Below are 22277 nucleotides of genomic sequence, written 5' to 3'. Positions count from 1 at the left end.
ACTGAATAAAGAAGGAACAGCTTTAACTGGGTCTTGTCTTTGTGCTTGACCAGAAATAAACTAATCAGAGGCCAAGAAAGTTTTACAAATTGAGATATCAGGAGTTTTAAGATTATTTTTAAAACAAGGGACAGAATCCACTTCCGTCCACACAATAAATCAGATTATAGCTTTTTTTTCTTTCAAGATTTCCTAAAACCACATGGGAAAAATGCGTAACCGTTGACTGAGTGACCCCACTCCCCTGGCATTCCAAACAGGAAGTACTCGCTGGCTCCAAGACCCCATTGACTTCTATAGAGAATTAAACAACTCAGTCATTCTTTTGTCGGGATAACTATTTTTGCTTTTTTTTTTATAACATGTTCTCTTCCTATTTTTTTCATATTTCTTCTTTAGTGCAAGTTGTTCTAGTTAAAAAACTGACCAATCAGATGCCTCATTGAAAGACATTCAGCACATTTGATTGACAGATTCTCCAGAGTCTGTGTTCAACTGGTGTGGCCTTCCAACAAGCTCACTCCTGATTGGTGAGACCAACTCGGACCAAGCGCTGCTTACTGATGACATCTGGCTCCAACAGCGGCATCTTTAATCGCAAAAAAGTGAAAAAAAGGAAATTGACTTCATTTCCTTGGAGCCGGACGTAAGCTATGGGTGGCATCACACTCACTTGCTCCAGTTGTCAGATACAGTCAACGTGGGGAACATTATATGTGTAAAAGTGGGAGAACTGACGATACAGATTAGAGTTAGATTTCTCTTCGTTCAAATTACTGGTAAACACCATTGCCTAACTTACAAAAAAACCCTTTATCTAAAAATTCCTGATATTGAGGCTGTATTTGGGTGGCCTCCATCTGACCCCACTAAAAATAGATTCAATTTCTCACAGTTTGGACACTTGGATCTGTAGTTTAGTACAAACTGTTCCAATGTAAACTCAAACAACCAAAGTACCTCATGCAAAACCACTGGATGCTGGTTCCACCACTGTGTAGTTTAAAGACTTCACTGTGTAATATCCTCGTTTTACATTAATAATGTGCCATGCATGCTGATTGTAGATATATTGTAGAAGATAAATAGAAAAGAAAATATTCAGTTTAAAACTGGCATCATTTGACCCTGCGGTCTAGTTACAGTCATTTATGAGCACATTTCCCAGCACCAGTAGAGTCCAAACAAGAGAGAAAAAAGTATCTGAGAATGAAAGTCTGCCCGCAGACAGCATTAAGGCCTGTAGCCTGGAGGCACAAACGCGAGGGAACAAATGGAGCAAAAGGTTCCCATTTTTTCTAGCCTCAATCTGTGGTTCTGGGTCAACCATTTTTGATTATTCCGGGTGTGCAACACGGTAACACCTGATAAATTATTATTCCATCTCCAAAAAGGGGAAATTTCGTTTCCTTGGCTCATCTTTATCCTTTTTATTTACCGAAAATGGACAAATATGTCCATGATGAATTTTAGCAGGAAAACTATTTGACGTAAAAAATAAAAAAAAACATGTCACATGTTTGGGTTTTTTTTTTGTTTTGTTTTTTACAGGTGTTTATGGTTAAAAAGCTGTTGGCCACAACAGACCAGGCAGAAAGAAGACCACACTAACATGCCATTTGCCTGTAAAAAGCAGCTACAGCAGATAGAACAACCCAAAAACCTTTTTGTGCAGGCTTTTTTTATTTAATTCAGATCAACACAAACACTACTCTTTTCAAATCAATGCACCCGGTGAGGGGAGGGGCCAATGGGTCACCCTTTGACAGACACAAGCTGGCCGCTCCATCAGCACTAACGATTTTAGATGATTACGCTCCCCAGCCTCCTCTTCCTCCCATGCCCCGTCCCTTGTTGTTTCATCTCTTCTGTGTTTTTTTGCCATGTTCTCCAAGAGGAAAATGCCAAGAATTTTCCCGTTCTGCTCGCGGCATGAGAACATGCGCAGCCATTTAAATGTCACTAAAGTCAACATGGCTCATTAAAGCAATTTGTCATCAAACTTCACAGCCTGCAACAGAGTGTGGGAAAAACCTTTCATGATTTTAGCCAAGCTACAGTAAAAGACCACACAAGCTTTGACATATTCAACTGAAGAGTCTCTGCTTGTCTTTAAAGGGCCTATATCAGGGGTCGGGAACCTTTTTGGCCAAGAGAGCCATAAACGCCACATATTTTGAAATGTAATTTCATACATACAATAATGTGGTGTCCTTTTCCCACACTGAGACTTAACCTCTTTTAAGGTTCTTTATTCTGGTTAATGCTGGCTGTAACAAATGCCGTAAATTAATTCAGCAACTCCTGGATCTCTCCCGCCGAGACGAGAGCGCTTCTCCCAATTTTATATTCCCCTGCTCCCGCTCCAGCCCTCCCATTTTCCTTATTCGGCCCATAGCTGAACCCCATTGGTCCAAACTACCTAACAATAGGCTGAGCGACAGAACTGGGGGCCAATCAGATCACTGCATGATGCGTTCATTGAACTCCAGAACTTATAACACGGCCCAACAGCCACCCAGTTAAACTCAAGCCGCGACAATATGTTTAAAACTAAATATACAAGTGAATGTGTGCATTTGATGTAATTTCAACACTTCTAAAGTACAATAAGTCTGTGGATTCTTTTTAATAATATCGTTATGCTGTTGCTGATAAATGATGAGTATTTCTCGTGGTAGTTTTTGCTGATGGTCTAGTCTGGTTGATAAGTGGTGAGTTTCTGCTTCACGCAGGCGTTGAGACTTTAAACGTGATCGTTGGTCTGAATGTTCTTTAGATGTGAGACAGACTGCTCACATGCAGACGGGGAGCCAAACACACACTCACACGCTGCAGTGAGTGACGGGCAGCGGGTTTTATGTTTTTACAATCCCTGCGCGATTCACCTACTGGCCGTGCCCACAACCCCACCCTCACCCTCTGCTTTCTTCCTCACACATCCCGTCCCCGCTACTGCGCGCTCTTTCTCAGAGACGGGAGCGCACAGTTTTAGGCACGGCAATTCACAGGTTTCCGGGTGGTACAAACTCTGTGAAATAATAGATAATAGTAAAGTGATAATGCTGGCGCAGATCCTTCTCTCCAAGCACCGCTACTACTGCGCGCCTCTGGCATCGCATCGCGCCCGAGAAGGACTGGTCTGATGAATAAAAAAAAATTGAAGATTTGTCTGCGAGCCACATGTGACCATCAAAAGAGCCATATATGGCTCGCGAGCCATAGGTTCCCGACCCCTGGCCTATATCATGCAAAATCAAATTTTTGAGCTTTTAAGTGTATTATATATGTTAATTCCTCTTCAAAAACTACCCCAAAGCGGTATTTTGATTACTTCAACAAGTGGATCCTCACATTGTGACGTCACAAAGTGAGGAACAGCCCCTTCCAGGAGGAGTCTGCTTTGCCAGCTCCGCCCCCGGGCTAACGCACACACCCACCAGTGTGCCAAAAGTAATGTATCATCATATATATGGATCTAGTTTACTTTAAAAGGCTTAGGAGAGGCATGATATAGGCCTTTTAAACACTTAAGCCTTTGGTAGATTTCCTTTTTTTCAACCAAATGATGATTACCGGCATCTTCTTATTGCCTCTGGCTAACTTAGTTTACCCACATTGCTAATCCTAAATGCCTAGTTGATGATTATAGAGATGAAGTGGGAGGTTCTCTTGAGTGTCTAAACGAAATGAGCCGTTTTGAGTATTCACAGCAATAAAACCCTGGGGTGTCTCAGCGATTACAGTGAGCGTTCCATGTCGAGGTGTGGGGAGCAATTGTGTCTTTTAGCTAAAAGTCAAAGGGCAGCAGGAAACACTGGGAAGAGAACACGGCGGGGAACCCAAGCAGGATAGGGGGAGCAGGAGATGAGATATAGCAGCCAGAACGGGAGGGCGTTTCAAACGTCAAAGAAGCCGGGAAAAAAAATGCAGGTGGGGACGCTGGCACAGTTTCAATGTAGGAAATTTGCTTTGAAAGAGGGAAGACTAACGAGGGTTTGAGTTGATCGGGGGGAAAGAGCTATTGCTTGTTTGTTTATTGTTAATCCCTATCTGTTTTGATTACAGGACATATGGTTGCGGCTGGGGATTAGCGAGCATAAAAACTGATGGAGGTCAGCTTTGCAGCATCCATCTTTCTCATATATGTGAATAGCCACATTTTTATAATTTAAAACACATTTTTAGGTGACATTTGTGGAAAAGTTAAATGTACGAGGCAGTTTTGATGTCGTTTTTATTTCTATATGCATTTGTGTTCAGCTCATCTATTCCCACATCGTCTTTGTGATCCAAAAACAGTCACAGAGAGGTGTGCACGTGTGTGAGTGTCAGCTCTTCCGTGTGAAGAAAAAGGAGCCCATCTTTCCCCTGCACGTTGCACACGTTTGTACTCTGTGCTGGATTATTAATAGCAAAATAGCAAATCAAACTTTGTTTCCATAGTGACTATTTGAGTCCATTATGGAAAGTGTCTTCTGTTGTTACCAAGACAACAATCCAGCAATGGCAAATGAATGTGGCACACAGCTGAGCGATGTCTGCTGGTGATCTCGGCCCCGATCCAGGGGCAGGTGGAGAGCTGCACGAATGAATGAGAGCGCCGAAGGAGCAGAAAGGCTTTTTTTCCTGCATGAGCCCATCACAACGACCTAGCAGGAAACTTCCTGCCAGTTTAACCTTTACATTTTTTTTAAACCAAATCGTTAATTCTTTGCAGATTTTCTTTCCAGAACTTCATTTTGTTTCCACAAACTGTTTGTTCTCAACAAGTTTAAAATAAAATAAAAATTGTTTTTCCAATTGGTTTTAATAAAATAGTTCCTTAAGAAGAGGCGTGACTTATTTTCATGAATCAAGTTCCTGGTTTCACTTTGATAAAATTACTGGATCCTGGACTAACTGCTATGGGGATTAATAAAATATTCCTCCAAGGGAAATGCCTTTTTTGGAATGAATATCCTGTTTACTGACACAGAAATAAAGACCAACAATTAGGACAGAGGGATTTATAAAATCCACTCTGATAAATAAGGTGTTTTTGGTGTTTTTAACAGTCTTGCACCATTTTTCCTCACACATACGAAGAAAATTCAGCTTAAAATTGCATTCCTGAATATGATTTTATTCAAATCGCTGCAAATCAGGAGCAGGCAAATAAATGCAGTTAAAACAAAAAATAGAGTGTTTTTGTTAAGAAGAAAATAAAGTGGGCTGTCCACAAGCGCCCTGTTCTGCTCCATGTTGATGTACTTGTAGACGAATGCGTTCATGTACGCCTTTGTTTTCCCCATCCGAGCTGGAATCTGGCTCTGGACTGTACAATACTGCTCGTCATTTTGTTAGGTTGGGGGTGCGAAGGGCTCTAATTTAGCAGGACAGGGTGTAAACAACAGAGAGCTTATGGGTGACAGGAATGGGGGTGGGATCGCTCCGTGTCACCAGTCCTGCCAACAACTTAGAGGTGAATTCTAATTAACTCCTGCTGCTCTGCAGAAACTATGTCCAAGAAAAAGACACAGGTTTTTTGTTTTTTTGATAAAAACATCATAATCGTAATGGAACGCTTTGAAATTAGACCAAAAGAAGATCAGAGTGGGTCTTTGAGAGTTGTTTGTTTTGTGTTTTTTGTGTAATATGTCAGGAGCTTTCACTATAAAATAAGTAAGTACAGTACATTAGAAAAGAATTGACATAAAAGAGCCGAAAATTGTTGTGACAATTTTGTATAGAAAGCAGCATCATTAAGAAACCGCAACGAAAGCCCTTAGCTGAGTCTTGACAGGTGACAGAGTTGCATGCAAATTGTGTTTTTTACTAAATTAAACTTAACAAATTGTCCATGCATAAATGGAATGCCTGCCTATGTACCAACACAAAAACTTTTATTTAAACTAAATTTAAGACAGGAGTGCAGCTGGTGCCTTACACAGCAAAAGCTAAGCTTATTAGTAAGAAACTGACTAAAAAAGGAGAACTGGAAGGACAAACTCTCACCAAATTTAGCATGACATTTATGAAAGGAACACTGAAATGAACAAATACTTTTTTCATCTGTCGATGGGCAAAGTTAAAGGGCTCCAGCAAATAGTTTAAGGTGCATTTCCCATGTTTTGCTCCTTAATACCACAGATCCAGACCAAAACAAATGTTTCTAATGACGCTTTACCAACAATATCAAATCTTTAAAGCTTGATAGATTCAAAGTGTAATTATTACTGGGAATGGATGTGCCTAATTTTTTTTTAAATATCCTATTTCAAAGGAAAGAAAATGATCAAATCAAAGGCTAAAAGTACTCATAAAACTCTGCAAAAATCTCTAATGTAACCCAAAATGCAAATTCTCCATCCATCGCAAAACCAGGTTTGCTCACAGCTCAAACAGACACAAAACTCAATCAAGAGCCACAATACTTTGCCAGACTCCCTAAAACAGGGGTGTCAAACTCATTTTCACCGAGGGCCACATCAGCATAGTGGCTGTCCTCAAAGGGCCAAATATAACTTATACATGGAACTAAATGTAATGAGAAATACATGGAACTACTCCTTAATGTTAAATAACTCAATATTTATTTACTATAACTTTTTAAAGTGACAATTGCAGTTGCATAGAAAACATATGTTTTTGCTTTGTTACTGTAGCATAAATGCTTTTAAATTTGATTCTGTCAGGTTAGGTTATATTGACAGTGTTTCAGTCCTAATGTATAGTTGCCCAATCCAATATTTCAAGTCTGATTCCCCCTAGATGTGAATAAATACACACCAATTTTTATTTTCTATTCTAAGAAATTAAAAACTTTTATGCTCTCGCGGGCCACAGAAAATGACACGGTGGGCCACATTTGGCCCGCGGGCCTTGAGTTTGACACATGTGCCCTAAAACATCAAAACATGCTTGATAAAAGCAACCAAAGCACGGATGAAAATGACGCACCTACACCCACACCACTTCAATCAATGCCACAGCATTAGCCGCAGATAAAGAAATACATGCAAACCTCTCCTGTCTTTTGCAGACCTCACCTCATGCAAACAGATTTGCATTTGCAAAAAACATTAATTACAAACATCTGCATTTTAATAATTTCCCTGCAACCCTCGCGGTGGCAGGGTTTGCTGCTGCACACTTACGTTCCCAGAATTTCTTTGAAGTCATACTGCTCCTTGACGTCCGTGGTCCTCTTTTTCCAGGAATGGCTGTCCTCGCCCAGTGGCATGTTCTTGTTGTTGCGGTCAGAAACAATACTGGTGAGGAACAATAAGAGGGAAACATTTGTAACTGGTAGGAAAGCAGAAGGAGACACAGGACTTCACTGAAGCTCACTTTTTTTAACGGACATTTGCTTCAACACAGATGTAACTTTTATCAAATTTTAAGGAAACTTTGATCATTTCATTGCAATTAGTCAGCTGTTAAATATAAGTTAACCTAACCAAACATGTTTTTGGTGCATTTCAGGGGACCGAGTTATCATATTAAAAAATTCTCAGATGAATCTTCGGGGATTGAATTTGCTTGGGTGTAAACTGGAGACCATGACTGTGATGAGCGTGTGAATGTGTGTGTGAATGGGTGACTGCGAGTATGAGGCTGTAAAGCGCCTTGGGCCTTTGAGGAAGGTAGAAAACACTAGAAAAGTATACCTCGTTTACCATTTACCATGAGTGATGCGTGCTTTTACAATTTGTGATGCCAAAGCACAGGAGAAAATTCATTTTATTGTACAAAATATGTATTAATTATGAATTTAAAATGTAATTATTGACCAATTTATAGTTGCAAGACTAAGCTACAACACCTGGAAATGTCTCAAACGCACAGATTGTAATGTAACTCAGGCCTCCTCGATGATACTTCACACATATCGTTGAATAAATTTTGCAAACAAATCAACAATTGGCATTAAAGAGAATTCATTATTACCATTATTTTCATAAAATTTGTGACACAGAGTTTATCTATGGGGTGAGAAGCAATACAATAAATATAAATATGTTGAGTCAATAAATTTGGGTATGTAAATTATTTGATGACAAGCAGCATCAGAAGAGCATTAACTCTTTGTTACATTTAATGTTTTTGGAGCCAGATTAGACATAAACTTTTCTATTGCAGAAGGCCTTTTGGCTGCAAAAGAATATCATCTTGCAGAATGCATGCATGCATTCTGCAAGGATGAGCATGCTATAGCCCAAACTAGACTTGAAGACTTCAAAAAAGCCAGTATTTCCTGATATCACTTCTTTTTGCGGGAGTTTCACATGTAGATGTTTGTCTTTGTCACAAATTGAAGTGAAGCTGCGATCACAAGGGGCTGCACTGTCACAGTTATTGTGATCCAAGTCCCAGACCAAAATAGCCCTGTTCATATTAGCATAACTTCCTCCCTCCTTCTCCCTTCTTGCTTTCTCACAGTTTCACAGCTCATCTATTATAAGGACGAGAATGTAGAATACAATTCTAAAATGAGTTGAGGGCTGTTTTTCTGAAGGTTTGATGACGGACCAATATGTTGCATTTTTTTTTTAAATGCCAGAACCAGCTGGTAGCTTTGCCACAGACAGGATCAAGAGTATATTTGAAAGTAAAGAAAAACACTTTTAGGCTACACAACATGCAACTGAAGCCAGAAGAAAGAGAAGGATTCTTTTCTCCAAAGCATTTCTGGTTTCCTGCAAACACAAACACAGAGCCCAGTTGCTACCTTGACTAAAGCCAGAACCTGCCTTCATATACGGTGCCATGGAAACACAAAGAAACTGCTGTGGTATCCAAGTGTCAAAGTTGATTTAGTGTCTAATGGCAGGTGGCAACAGTATTTCACATTGATAGCAGGTGAAAACAACTAAATCTGCAGCATAAATTCTTATTTAACCGCTTTTAAAAAACAAATACGCTTTAATAAATCGTTTACATAAGGATTTTTTTTGTTCAATTTAGGGAACAATATAGAAGGATTGGGAACTAAACTTGGTACAAACCTGCTCTCTTGATTGCTGTAAATCATAATATAAAGTAAAAACTGACGATAAAGGAAGTGATGTTAATTTAGACATTGCGTTATTTGCTATAGGAAGCCACAAGAGGAAGTTCTGTTAAATGTCTGTAAAGGAAGTGCTGAAACGTGTTGCAGTTGAGACTGCAGAAAACCGAAGCCTTTATCGTGTGATGAGGTCCGGTCACCATTTAGATCATCTGTAGTTAAAGAATCCTTTTGAACAGTAAAAGCCTCCACCCGCCCCATGAGACTTAATAAAAAATTTAAAAAAAAGGAAAACAGTCCCCCGTCCCTCCCCTCACAATACTACAGACAGCTACTTGTTAAATTTAGTAGAAACTGCGCCAAAAAGCAGCCTCAGCTGCCCTGGTATTACTAGAAAACGGATGCAAAAAGCCCACACCCTCTGGAGGTTGATGAAGAGGTTGTGCAGAAATTCTTCAGGGAGAGATTGGCAATATTTCATTTTTAAACCCTTCAAATTAAACAGTTTTACAGAACATGGGGGTCAAATTAAAAAGGTTAATGATATCATGCTGAAAATAATGGAATAATATTAATTTGAAGCTAAAATATTTGCTAAAGCTGTAGCTGAAATGCTTTAAAACACCTAAGTCAATTGTTAAAGATTGATTAAACTACCAGTGGAGCTTCAGGTTCACCTTCTTTGACAGCTGATCATTGTGTTGATGCACGCGATGACCGCTAAAGGGAACAGCACCAACTGAAGCCGGAGAAGCACTGAAATGTAGCATCTCACTTTTCTGTTATGGAGTTTTCTGATCACTCATGCATCGAAAGGATTTAAGAAGACACAAGTGCATCAAACGTCTATGTGTTTACATCAGCCTTTCATCAGAAAGACCCACAACACACACACACACACAGGTGCTTTCCGTCAAACAACACAAGCTGCAGGAGTTTTCAAGTCAAACACGAGCAATGAGGGCTGTTTTCCAAACAGACTAATGCTATAAACAGCAGGATGAGGTTGATGTTTCACATGGACAGGAGGAGGCCACAGCGAGAACATGTGGGACTGTACGGGGATTTCATAAAAGCACATGCAGGAGAATGGAGATGGCCAAAGGAGCTCCTCCTCTGCACCGGCTGGTGACGTGATTTGAGCCAGTGGGCGCTCAAACCCAAAGAAGCAACGGGACTGCAGAAGCCTGAGACGGTAGGATGCACGACATCATGACCGCGTTCCCTGAGAAGAAGGTGACATGCAGCATTCGCCCGGGAATATTTACAGAGAGAGTCACTGTACTCACTGGTTTCCCATTCCTTTGATGAGCAGAATACAGAAAAAACACACATGCACACGTGACGACAATTAAATGTGACAAACGGACACTTGGTAACAAGTTTTAGTGCAGCATTTACCGCAGCGGCATACAAATACCATTAAATATACAGAAGAGTTAACTGGCAGGACGCATTTGAGCAAGCCAACTTCTTTTTATGATAATTGTTTGGCTTGGCTTAGAGGAAAAAGCTTCAAACATTTAAAAAAAAAAAAAGGAAAAAAGCAAAAAGAAGTTTGGCTTTACTTCCTTATTTTGGCATCTTTTCTCAACAGGAAGTCTATGGCACAGCTCCAAACTGTGGCTGGCGGTAAAGATTACTCAAACACAAGAGGACTGCTTTCCTACAAATGTGCATTTAGAAAGCTAAAAACTAATTTATTTGCTAAAACACACAGCTTAATGTTTAAACAGTCTGCAACATTGGAGTATGCGCATTTACAAGTTGAAAAAGACTAATGTGCTGGAAAACACGGGCCAAAATATCCTGTAATAATGAAGAGTTTTCTTTGTTTGTGCTTATTTTTGCTTGCAAACACTGATTCATCAGAAATTGCTGCAGCTGCTTAGGGTTTGTTTAAAGGGGAAACTTTAATGCTGAAAGGTATGAAAGTTTCCATCCATTCAGTTCTGTCTTTACTAAGTTTTTGGGCTTTAATTTCAACTTTTAAAAATAGCTTTAAAAAACTCACTTATCAGTTTGTATTGACTCTGCAAACTGGTCAATTGGTGTGTAATCAGCCATGCTATAGTAATATAAAATATGTTTAAGGGTTTCGTTAAAGTCCCACTCCAATCGTCTCTCGATTTATCCTAAAAGCGTTCCCAGTGATCTTCATTCATGATTATGTCGTTTTTAGACTAAATCAAGAACATAGTTTCTGCAGAACGGCTGGAGTTCAGCAGTTGTTCGCCTCTGAGTTGTGGGTCTGCACTTATTTCCCCTCATCTTTTTGTTTATACGCTCTCCTGCTGGCTTACGGCCCCTCATATCTCCAACCTAACAATAGCAGATTTGGAGCTATCCAGCCTTAGTTTTGATCCAGATGCCAGCTGGAATGAGGGAAATAAAGACGTTAATGAATCTATTAATCTGCAAGTGGATGCATCAGAATGGAGGGGAGCAGGGAGCTTCGGGCCCACCGATTGTGGTTTCTATGTGACTGCTGAGCTGACTTTTCTTTTACTGTATAAGGGGAAAAACTGCTACAAAAACAAGGTAAAATCTCCGTTTTCATTGAAGTGGGTCTTTAATCAATAGATCTTTCTTCAGAATTAGGTCCAATTTGTGTTTTGTTGGATGGTATCAGTAGAAACCCGGTGCTTCCCAGATATTTACAGACCAGTACAGATAGTGAGATAAGCACACACAACAGGATGAAATGAACAAAATGCTTGATAAGGTAAAAGCGAACCACACACAGGGGTCCATTCAAAGATTTTACACAGCAGGATGAGTCATTAAGTCAAACTGCTGAACTCAAGGCCTCAGCAGTGGGTGAGCACCGTCTCCTGCGGGCTAAAGACAAGCGAACGGCACAAAAAGGTGAGTCATTTTTCTATGAGCTGACGTTTCTCCCACCATCCTTTCATTCAGAAAGCAGGTTTCAAAAGCTGAATATCAAAGATGAGACGGAGCCGTCTGATTGGTCAGCTGCTGTGGATGGAGAACAAAAAAAAAAAAAAAAAAACTCTCACCAACAGCAGCTTTACTGACAGGTGAGTGGACTTTCTCCAAGATCCCAGGTGTGTGCTAGAGAGGTGAGGAACTTGAAAAGAGGGATGGAGAAGTGAAGTTTAAAAATGACAAGTTTAGAGAAAATGACATTTTCGGGACCACAAAGCGGATTAAGGGGCTTTAAATCCAGTTTACACCAAACGATTTCATGTGGGACTCATAATACTGTGAGAGGAGAAGAGAAAGCTATCATGTCAATCAATGCCATGCATGTTGTTCCATGTCAATCTGCAGCTGCAGTTACATCCAGGTCTTCCATGGGAATATAAAAGGACCAAACACCAGAGCACTGCAGCTCCAAGCGCGCGCGTCCTCCGCCGTTTAAAGCCTAAAAAACTCCCGTTTCAGGTCGCCTCTGAACACAAAGTAGTAACGAAAAGCAGAAACGCTGCAGCGCGTACGCAAAGCTAAGCCAGCCAGCCTGCCAAAACTCTCGACAACAAAAATAAAACGCTTCTCGGTCTGACGCGGTGTACCGCGGAAGTTTGTCACCCCTGAACAAACGCTGCCCCCCCTACCTGCGCGCGAGCTGTCACCGACTTGTCCGGTCCCGTCTGTGTCCGCTGCTCCGAGCTTTCTCCGCGAATCTCCACCAGCGGCGCTCCCCTTGACGTCACCTCAGGGCAGGACGCCAAACGGACCAATCAGCGCCCGCGCTCCGGCGCCCAGGTGAAACGGCTCTCTCTCTCAGGTGTGGCCTTTTTTTCCAGGAATACACTATTTTGAATTTGTAAGCGAAAAAATAATATTTGGTCCAAGTTATTTTCTAACTGATCAAATTAAATCCAATTATTTTGCTACTGACAGACTTTCTGAATAAACCGTTCATTTTGCAAGACAGCACATATTACATTTTTTTTCTTGAAAGGTCTTTTTTCTTTCCTAAAATTCTGTTTTTGCTGTGTTTAAAGTTTATGTGTTAAAAGCAAAAAAAAAAGAGGGAATGTTTATCATACAATCACAAAATGAGCATTTTTTTGCAATCTTATCGACTTAGCCTCCTGATTTTATTATAACCTTTATATTCACAAAACTATATTTTCAATAAATTATATAACTGGGCATAGATGATGTAATCAGTCATTAAAATTAGCCCATTTTTGAGGACAAATAAACTTTATCAAATGAAGACCATTAGCAGGTAAAACAAATTTTACAAAAATATCGTTTTTTCCAAATTATGCCAGCCTTTGGCTCATTTCAGTCCTGGTTGCATGAAACTGTCCTAATTATTTTATAGCCAGAATGATGTCAAAGATCTCAACAATACCTCCTTTTCTAGATAGACAACAATGAAAGCACATGCAGATGCCATATTTCCAGGCTAACCTTAGATGTTTGTTTGGAAACTGACACATTATTAATATTACATCTATCAGTAACAGCATTTATTTTTAAGTCATTCTGCTTTTAATTTTCCTATTTTTGAGTGTCTACATTAAATCTTTCTTGCCTTTTACAATAAAAGCCCTCCAGGCATCTGGAATTGTCAAATGCAGAGATACTTGCAAGATGTAATAAAAGAATTGTCAGTCTTACTACTCCTGAATTTCTGCATAAATTTGTGGCAAAAGTATGAATTAGGTATTAATATGATGGTAAGAAAACTTGACATAGGTGGTGGAGTGTGTCTATTAGTAAGTGGGTCGAGACGGTGAGGTATCCTATTTTAATTTAGGTGCTTAAATGCAACATAGCAAGTACATTCACCACACTCTCAAGTTCTACTTTTCATATAATTTTGAAAATGTAAGTAAATATCCAGACCTCTTTAAATTTCACTAAATTCTTTTTTGTTTAGCTTTTAAACTAAATATATAACAGTACTCTGATGGATTTGGAATTGAAATGGATAGTAACCTTTAAGTTAATGTTTGAAAAATCAAAGATCTTTGATATGTAGAAGCCTCCTCTTCAGATGCTAAGGTCTAATTGGACAACCAACAGAGTCGTTGTTTGATGAACAGGTGTAGGGTCTTACCTCATTATTTCTTCTTAAATTAAGCAGGTAAAAGGTCTGGAGTTGAATATTCCATTTGCATGTGAAAGCTGCTCCTGAAAACGTGCTGTCAAAGAAGCTCTTGATACAAACGGGAAAAAGGTCACTGTACGCCAAAATGAAATTTATTTTAATTTGGCTGTAGATGTCAGCTGCTCAATAAGAACACTGTGTGGTCCTAAAATAACAAAAAAAGGGGGCATAGTTATAGTTTTACCAAACAAATCAACTGATTCAATGTGCATTGCATGTGCATAAGATGTCATCTTGGATTTGTACAAGTAAACATTAAAAGAAACATGACCTAATCAATTTTCTTTGGAAGACTTTACAGGGTAAACAGGTCAACTATTATACAGTATGTTCTTAGCAACTTACTTTTTCATGCAGCACTGTGTAGAACATGCTCTGCCAATCTATCTTCAAGAAGAGCTCAAACAAATGTCAGCAGTCTCAAGAAAGGTGTGAATGATTTGTGAACTTCCAATAGACCAAAACTGAAAGTCAGAGAGAATCACTAACAAACTGGTTTCCATCATGGAACATCCACCCCAACTTTTGCTTCCAAGACTGCAATAAAACATTTAAAAATTCCCTCTTCAGAAAAACCTCAGAGACGCTCTGTAAATCTCAATGCCCACAAACATTAAATGATCCGGGGAAAATTTCCAGCATGCTTGTGAAAGTTTACAAAAGAGAGCTTTTCTCGGTTTCAGAATTGTGAAGCTGGACACTCTGTTGAAAGGAGGAACTGCCAGTGGGATTTGCTGCAACTTTACATAAAATCCCAGTTCTAGGAAAGGATCAGTCATTAAAAAGCCTGATGCTGCCACCTGTAGGGTAATCTGTGAAAACTGCTTTTTTGAATGACGACGTTGACTTATGGTTTTGATAGTGAATTCTCTAAGGAAAAAAAATAAAGGAAATGGTTGTCATGTGTGATTTGCAGTTTGAAAGTTTTATCTTTGACCTGTTTTCCCGTGTGATTCTGTGTAAATCGTGTATTTTCTGGACCAATAATGTTCCTGCAAGCATATTTTATTCAGAACGAGTAAATGTAAAGCATTATAAACATTCCAGTCTGGTTTTGTTATGAAAATTACTTTTTAACGACACACTTATGGTTTAGAGACTTAAATGCGCATGTCACTCCAAAATGCTGGGGGATTATGAATGTATTTAATGTTTAAGTTGGTTATTTAATATAAATCTGAGTCTTACTCTCTTTACTACTAATTTAAAAAGAAAAATCTGTAAATATTTTTATTCCTAAAGTCTGATCCAGATGCCTGTTTTGTTGATTTATTTATTTTTTTGCTCTTGCACATGCAGGTTGGATCAAAGCTAATAATTCAAAGGAAGAAGAGGACGTTCACTACTTCAGTCTTCATTATGCAGATGATTTTAGTGTTACTTCAAAAATACGAGCTATCTTCACACAATATAAAGCCGTATCACCGTATTTCATATGTTGCTCTTTATTGATGGATGGAACCACTGCTGGCCTTACGATGGACTTGCAAACCTTCCAGGTTGTCGCCCAACAGTGGCTAGGATAGGCTCCAGCAACCCTGCGACATGAGAGAGTTGAGCTGGTTTAAAAAATACATGGATGGTAGGAAGAACCGTTTAACCGTTTTTAACCGAGTTAAAGTTGAATATTTTTGATTTTAACCATGACAAAAGATATTCCAGTTAACAATATTTTATGAACAACCAACACTCCTGTAAACTGAGAATAAAATCAGAAGTTTGGAAAATGTGAACATTTACAGCACTTTGAGTTTAACAGTCAAGTCATTTTGTTGACGTAGTAAGTCATCATTTATAACATTTACATACAGATCTGTGCGTAAATGTGGTTTTGTCTGTGTGTATCAGGCAATCAGTGCGTACTATTTAAAGATTTGAATGCGTAGGAGCCGTTTTGAACTTGAAGTTAGTTTTTAAGATGGTTATCATTTTGTATTTTTGTACTCACACTTTTTAGATATTTGAGTGTAGAGGTGAATACACAAGTGCAAGTGTACAAAGTTACGAACAAAACGTACTGTTTGAGTTACAAATCAAGCACACACAAACCCAAAGTTACACACAAACGGGCAGACATGTTAAAGAATTAGGCACACACAAATCTAGAGGTTCTATTTGGTCTCCATAGATCTTCCCGTGGCATCAAAGCGAAGTGCATATCTGCAGCTGACAGGGAGACAGTCTCAGCATGAGCTGCCATGTTTCCTGGCCCACTTTATGAGACACCACAACGAACGGCAGAAAAGGCCCTGGAACTGCCCTGCAGTGGGATTGTTACTCCAGCCTCCTATAAAAAGGAACATAAACCCTCACAGTCACTCCCATTATAACATATTTCTTCTGCTCTTTATGTTTAGATTGTACTTTTATTATTGATTTAACTGTTTTGAGGGGGATAAATTTGCCACCAGTTCAGGGACAACAGATTAAAAAAAACAAAAAACGTTATGACAATTATTATTGTGCATGTTCTACCTGATGCCCTGACGGTGTTGAAGATGAGCTCCAAATGGTCCAGCCAGTCGACCTCTGATCAGAAGATTGCAGGTTCGGGTCCCCATACGAACCCGAGGCGCATTGCCGTGCTCTTCTCATGTGTTGAAGTGTTCTTGGGCAAGACACCGAACCATTCATTGGGCTATCTTTCACAACAATGAAGATAGCACATACAAGCTCAAAATTTGTACATCAGATACCTCATAGAATGAAAGGCTGAAGTGTTTTAAGTATGTGGACCACTGCACACCTTTGCAATGTGTGTGGATGTGGCAGGGGAAGACAGCGAATCCCTAAGACCTGTTCACTTTATGTCCACAGAGGTGCAGTGAAGGCAAACTCTCTCTGGTCCTTTGTGTGTTCATGGCCTTCGAAATTAAGGGGCCAGTTGTTCAAAAAGTTTAATCTGGATCAAAATGATCCAGATGTGGAAATCACATATTTTCCTTTGCAGGATCAGGTAATCCGTCTTACTTTTATGCCAGTTTTTCAAAGCAACATTGGACTGGATCACCCTGATCCAGATACACAGTTTTCAAGATTACCAAATCCAGATTACCTGTGCTCTAAATGGGACAACATATCACGACACGGGCTACCAGCTATGTAAAGAACAGGTAGAAGAGCCAACATGGGGTCACTGTAAGAGTTTGTTATTCTGAGACAAAACACAAAATAACAAACATCCACTTCCATTCATAATTTCTTTTATGACCCCTCATCTGAGTCACAAAAAATAAAAAAACAAATATACATTTACAAATACATTGTGGATATTTTGAAAACGTCTTAAATAAAATGGCTAAATCTCCAATAGTTAACAAAACAAAGAATGTTCAGGGAGTTTTTTTATCTGAGGAGGAGAGACCAGCATTTCCAAGCTCTGCTTTTAGGAGGCGGATCTGCAGTTCTGCTTTGGTTGTTTTTACTTTACTGAATAGCTTAACTGGTAGCCTATGTCTACTGTATCTACTTCATCACTGTTACAACGGTTACACAAGTCAAGTGCAAAATATAAATAAAAGTATAAACACTAAATGAAACAAATGTATTATTTGACCAATTTTAAAGTTTTCTACATTTCCCTTCTGGAATCCACCTTTAAATCCTACCCCCTGTTGTGATCAGGATAATCCAGCTTTTTTGGATCAAAGTTATCCAAATCCTACTGACAAGTTTTGACCAACACAAACTGAAGGTTTGATCCAGATTAGAACTAGGATCGGATTCTGTGATCTAATCTGATTTCAGATTCCTTCTTTCCCTTTTGAACAACCCATTTTCAAGATTTGATCCAATCCGATCACCAAAATCCGATCAGCTTACCTTTGAACAACTGGCCCAAGGCTATCTGAAGATCTGAAAGATAATCAATACTAGCTAGTTAGTAAGTCATCTTACCAAGGAAAAAAAGAAAACAATGAAAAGAATAAAAACTTTCACACCTGTTCAGAATATCATCTTCACCAAAGACTGCCATCACCGACCATCATCTACTTACTGTTCTCCGCACTGTTGTCACTTTAAACTGCCACTTTAACCATCTCATTGCTCTTTTGCACTGTTTAGATTGCTGTTATTCTTCTTATTATTGCTGTTATTTTATCTATTTTATTTTATGATTTAATAACCTGCTTGCACTGTGGGACGAGAGGAAAGTATCATCTGTGCTGTATGTCTTCTGTATGCAGCATATTTGACAATAAAGCTGACTTTGACTTTGAGAGAGAGAGAGAGAGAGAGAGAGAGAGAGAGAGAGAGAGAGAGAGAGAGAGAGAGAGAGAGACAGAGAGAGACAGAGAGATAGAGAGGCGCAGTGGGCCTCCTAGTCAGCAGATGGCACAATACTGTCCTGCAAGAGCGGAAATGACGCAAGATCGAACGTCCGCCCGTTTCCACGTGCAAGCAGCTGCTTCACAACTGAGTTTGCAGGTTGTCTTTCCACGATGAAACGACCGAGTAAGTGTTTTCCCCCCGAAATATAATAACGTAGAAATTACGATTCTATTTTAAAGTTATTTGACAGTGTGTTAATCTAACGAAAAGATTGACGTTAAGTTATATGTAACAAAAATTCTTACCTTTTTCGCCGGACCTGTCTTTTTCTTCAGAGTTAAAGAAAGCAAGTAAGCGGCTCTCTTGCTCCAAACGTTACAAAATACAGAGAAAAGTGAGTAAAGTACCTTTTGTTTAAAAAAAGAAGAAGATCGCTGTTTAAATGGGAATTTGTGGACGTTTAACTTGTTTTACTGTGTGGTGTGTAGGTCCGGGAGCACCACCGGAAGCTTAGAAAGGAGGCAAAGAAGAAAGGAGTGAGTAAACGAGTGAAAAAGGATTTAGGAGTTCCCAGCAGTGCTCCATTCAAGGAAGAGGTCTTAAGGGAGGCAGAGCAGAGGAAGCTACAGGTGAGCTGGTTCCTTACCTGTCAGGGTTGGTCCTACCACTTCCATGGAGTCATTTAGCCAAGGCTTTTATTTGAAGTTTTAATTTGTAAATGTTTTTTATACCTAGATTGAAGAAGAAAAGGAAAGACAACGTCAAGCAAATAAGGAAGAGCGAGCAAAGAAAAGGAAGAAAGAGGAGGCGGCAAGTAATGAGACTGGACCCCAAGCCAAGAAGACTCGCAAGGTACGATCAGGCGGTGTCCATCTATGTTTCCACAGGTATTACATCCCTGCTTACCTTCATATGTTCATGTGTTTAGGATGCACTTGCAAGAAAACAGGCTGCTGTAAACAGGAGTTCGAAACAATTCCTTTGTGCTGAGCTGAACAAGGTAAAACTACTGGGTTCAAAGGATCCTCTGCTTCAGATTCAGCTTGACTCATTCACCGTGAACCTTTCCCAGGTTATCGATGCATCAGATGTCATCGTAGAAGTTCTGGATGCTCGGGACCCTCAGGGTTCCAGATGTCCTCAGTTAGAGGAGGCTGTGCTGCAAAGGGAGGGCAACAAGAAGATACTTTTACTTCTCAACAAGATAGGTAAACAAGCAAAAAATGAACGCCAGTTTGAACCAGTACTTAGGAGTTTTGAATTTTGTAGTTTGTGTTTTGTTGCAGATCTGGTGCCTAAAGAAAACTTGGAGAAGTGGATTGGGTTTTTACAGAAGGAATTTCCTGTGGTGGCTTTCAAAGCGTCAACGCTAATTCAGGACAAAACTCTGGTAAGGGTTTCAATGGGAAAAAAAACATAAATGAAACACTAAAATGCTGTTTGCCTGAAGGGTGGTAAGTGTTATGGTTGATTTATAAACAAACAAGGAATTCAATTTTCTTTTTACACTTTTTAATTTATTCTTTATTATAGTTTTTATCTTGTGTCAGACCAAGAAACATTTGTTGTTAGTTAAAATGCGGAGGTCTGAGAAGGTTCAACAGCTTGCTGTGCTGTTGTCACTGGTTTTTTACCTCCAATATTAACACATAGACACACAATGTTGTCATTCTAAGGAATTTAAAACTGATATGTGTGTTTGTGAAACAAAAACAAGTCTTTAATCATATATTTTGTTGGGTTTTAAAACTGCTTTAAATGAATTTTCTTATCAGCAAGCCAAAAAGAGCAGAATAGTGGCCTCTAATGACATCCTGGATAAATCCAGAGGAGTCGCCTGCTTTGGAAGCTCCTGCCTCTCTGATTTGCTGATGAGCTTTGCTTCCAAAACGCAGAGCGAGGCCAAACTTAAAGTCGGCATTGTTGGTAAGGAATTTAAAAAAAATATTTATTTTGACAAAATAGCCGCCTCGTTTCTGCCTCTTACTGTGTTTTTTACGTCTTTACCTTTCTTAACAAACTCTTTTCCCCACCAGGTTTTCCAAATGTGGGCAAAAGCAGCCTCATCAACAGCATGAAGGGGATCCTGGCATGCAACGCTGGCGTCAAGAGGGGCATCACAAAGTACGTAACATTTCAAATGTCTTCCGAATTTTGGACACCTCTACCAATGTCGGATTTGTGCCTCATACCAGGTCAATGCAAGAGGTGCACATCTCTAAGAATGTGAAGCTCATAGACAGCCCGGGAATAGTGGCGTCCCCGACAAACCCGCCGGCCTCCATGGCCTTAAGGAGCCTGCAGGTGGAGGAGGGTCAGGACAGCGTTCTGGAGGCTGCGCAGACTCTGCTCAAGCAGTGTGATAAGACACAGGTAGGCAACGTTTTCCACCATCCAAGCAACTCCTGCATCGTGCTCACAACATTTCATTTTACTGTCCAGGTGATGCTGCAGTATAATGTCCCAGATTATAGAAATTCTCTGGAGTTTTTGACCATGCTGGCCAAAAAGCGTGGTTACCTGCAGAAGGGAGGAGTTCCTGACACACAGCAGGCAGCCACCACCTTTCTGTCTGATTGGACTGGGTAAGTTTGGATTTAAGCAGTGAGGAAGACCGAGCACTGTGGAAATGAGGACAAAATGCAAGTCTGGATTTTTTTATGAAGACTTCTAATCCAACTCTGATCCAAATATTTCCTAATCTTACTGCAAACGTGTCATATGGCAGCTGCTTACTTTATTTTTTCTATCAATCTGGTTTGGGAATTTCCTCAGGGCAAAGCTGAGCTATCACTGTAAGGTTCCTGGGACGCACATCCTCCCTGCGTATCTGATGGATTCGGTGGTCGCTGAAATGCAGAATGGCTGGAATCTGAAGAGATTGAAAGCAGGAAATGAGGAGACTCTGAACGGTACGGTACCCCGTTTATGACCATAAAGAGGACAGCAGTGATGCTTACAGACCCCACTGTAGTAATGAATCAATAGAAACATTTCTCCTCTCTAGGTGTTAAATTTCCAAACCCTGCAAGCAGTATAAGCTTCGTCTCTAAAGGCCCGACCTCTGGTCTTCTGAGTGTTTCTGAAGAGCAACCGGATGCTGCAAACACAGGCGAGGAGCAGAACAAGGAGGTAACACCTGATGGAGGGTCTGCAAACAGACAGTCTTTTCTTGAAATGAGGACAAAATCGCAAATCTTGAAGTTTTTATGAAGACTTCTAATCCAACTCTGATCATGCTGTGTAGTTTTTTTTTTCTATCGTACTGCAGAGTGGAGTGAAATTAAGTTTCAAAATGTTCCCTTTTTTCAGGCTGAACAAACTCCTGTGGACTCAAATGATGCTGAGGAGAAAACTGAGAAAACATCACAGAACAGTAATTATTATTATTTTACTTATTTCTGAGAACTTTGAGCACAGGGACTGTTTGACTCGGTTTGTCTTCTCTTTACAGAAAAGCTTATGGTGCAGTTTGAGTCATCGGCCCTGGAGGTGAACCTGACTGCAACGAGTGCAGATGATGCCTACGACTTTAACGTCCATTTTAAGTAAATTTAAGCTTCACTTTCATCCAGCGCCTGAGCCCAGAAAGCTTGACGGACGTTTACATCAGATGTGGATCAAGTCACCATCAGGATGAACTTTCTACTATTGAACTGAAGACCAGAAGCAAACAAGTCACTCAAATATGTCAAGTTCAATTATTATCTTGTTCTTTTATGCGCTTCTCAGAAGAAAATGGATTGTTCAGCCACTGTGTATGTCGTATTACATCTCCCAGATGAAAAAGTGAGCTGCTTTATAGTCTTTTCTTTTACAAAGTACTGTAAATAATTTGAATATATATGTAGTAAATCTGAAGTGACAAAACCACCTTGTTTTTTCATTTGTTTTAGAAAAATCTTTAAGAGGATTTAACAA

The 22277-nt window shown here is 39.7% G+C and overlaps 2 protein-coding genes, 1 long non-coding RNA gene and 2 other non-coding genes across 12 annotated transcripts in view; 3 read left to right on the top strand and 2 right to left on the bottom strand.

The window, feature by feature from the left end:
* Positions 1-12691, bottom strand: part of LOC101170017 (calcium/calmodulin-dependent protein kinase type 1) — a 38234-nt gene extending 25543 nt beyond the window's left edge. For 2 of the 8 annotated variants that reach the window (XM_020703533.1, XM_020703534.1), the window contains exons 1-3: positions 10282-10294; positions 9670-9748; positions 7140-7253 (exon numbers count right to left, since the gene is read on the bottom strand). In XM_020703533.1, coding sequence (XP_020559192.1) covers positions 7140-7253; positions 9670-9748; position 10282 — 194 coding nt within the window. In that variant the 5' untranslated portion in view covers positions 10283-10294. The other 6 variants (XM_020703535.2, XM_020703536.2, XM_020703537.2 and 3 more) reach the window with 6 other exon arrangements.
* Positions 12692-13863: 1172 nt separating this feature from the next.
* Positions 13864-18150, bottom strand: LOC110015173. Its single transcript, XR_002873311.1, has 3 exons — positions 16560-18150; positions 16183-16371; positions 13864-15622 (listed from the first exon to the last, which is right to left on the bottom strand). It is a non-coding gene; the product is annotated as an uncharacterized LOC110015173 (long non-coding RNA).
* Positions 18151-18417: 267 nt separating this feature from the next.
* gnl3 (G protein nucleolar 3) lies at positions 18418-22226 on the top strand. Its single transcript, XM_004069159.4, has 15 exons — positions 18418-18539; positions 18692-18750; positions 18845-18985; positions 19092-19208; positions 19285-19356; positions 19429-19564; positions 19643-19746; positions 20132-20282; positions 20393-20480; positions 20552-20729; positions 20799-20941; positions 21132-21268; positions 21364-21488; positions 21669-21732; positions 21811-22226. Exons 1-15 carry the CDS (start codon positions 18527-18529, stop codon positions 21906-21908), a joined length of 1626 nt encoding a protein of 541 aa, XP_004069207.1. The 5' UTR covers positions 18418-18526; the 3' UTR covers positions 21909-22226.
* On the top strand, positions 19937-20060 carry LOC111947486. Its single transcript, XR_002873341.1, has one exon. It is a non-coding gene; the product is annotated as a small nucleolar RNA SNORA47 (small nucleolar RNA).
* Positions 20981-21054, top strand: LOC111947490. Its single transcript, XR_002873345.1, has one exon. It is a non-coding gene; the product is annotated as a small nucleolar RNA SNORD19 (small nucleolar RNA).
* Positions 22227-22277: the final 51 nt, after the last annotated feature.

The sequence above is a fragment of the Oryzias latipes genome, chromosome 5, assembly GCF_002234675.1.
Source record: "Oryzias latipes chromosome 5, ASM223467v1".
In the NCBI taxonomy this organism is placed as follows: Eukaryota; Metazoa; Chordata; class Actinopteri; order Beloniformes; family Adrianichthyidae; genus Oryzias; species Oryzias latipes.
This window is presented reverse-complemented; position numbering and strand designations above follow the sequence as displayed.

Excerpts from the sequence above, each read along its gene's own strand:
- gnl3 (XM_004069159.4), top strand. Across the intron at positions 20,730-20,798 it reads AGCAGTGTGATAAGACACAG|GTGATGCTGCAGTATAATGT; the intron begins GTAGGCAACGTT and ends TTTACTGTCCAG. Across the intron at positions 20,942-21,131 it reads TTTCTGTCTGATTGGACTGG|GGCAAAGCTGAGCTATCACT; the intron begins GTAAGTTTGGAT and ends GAATTTCCTCAG.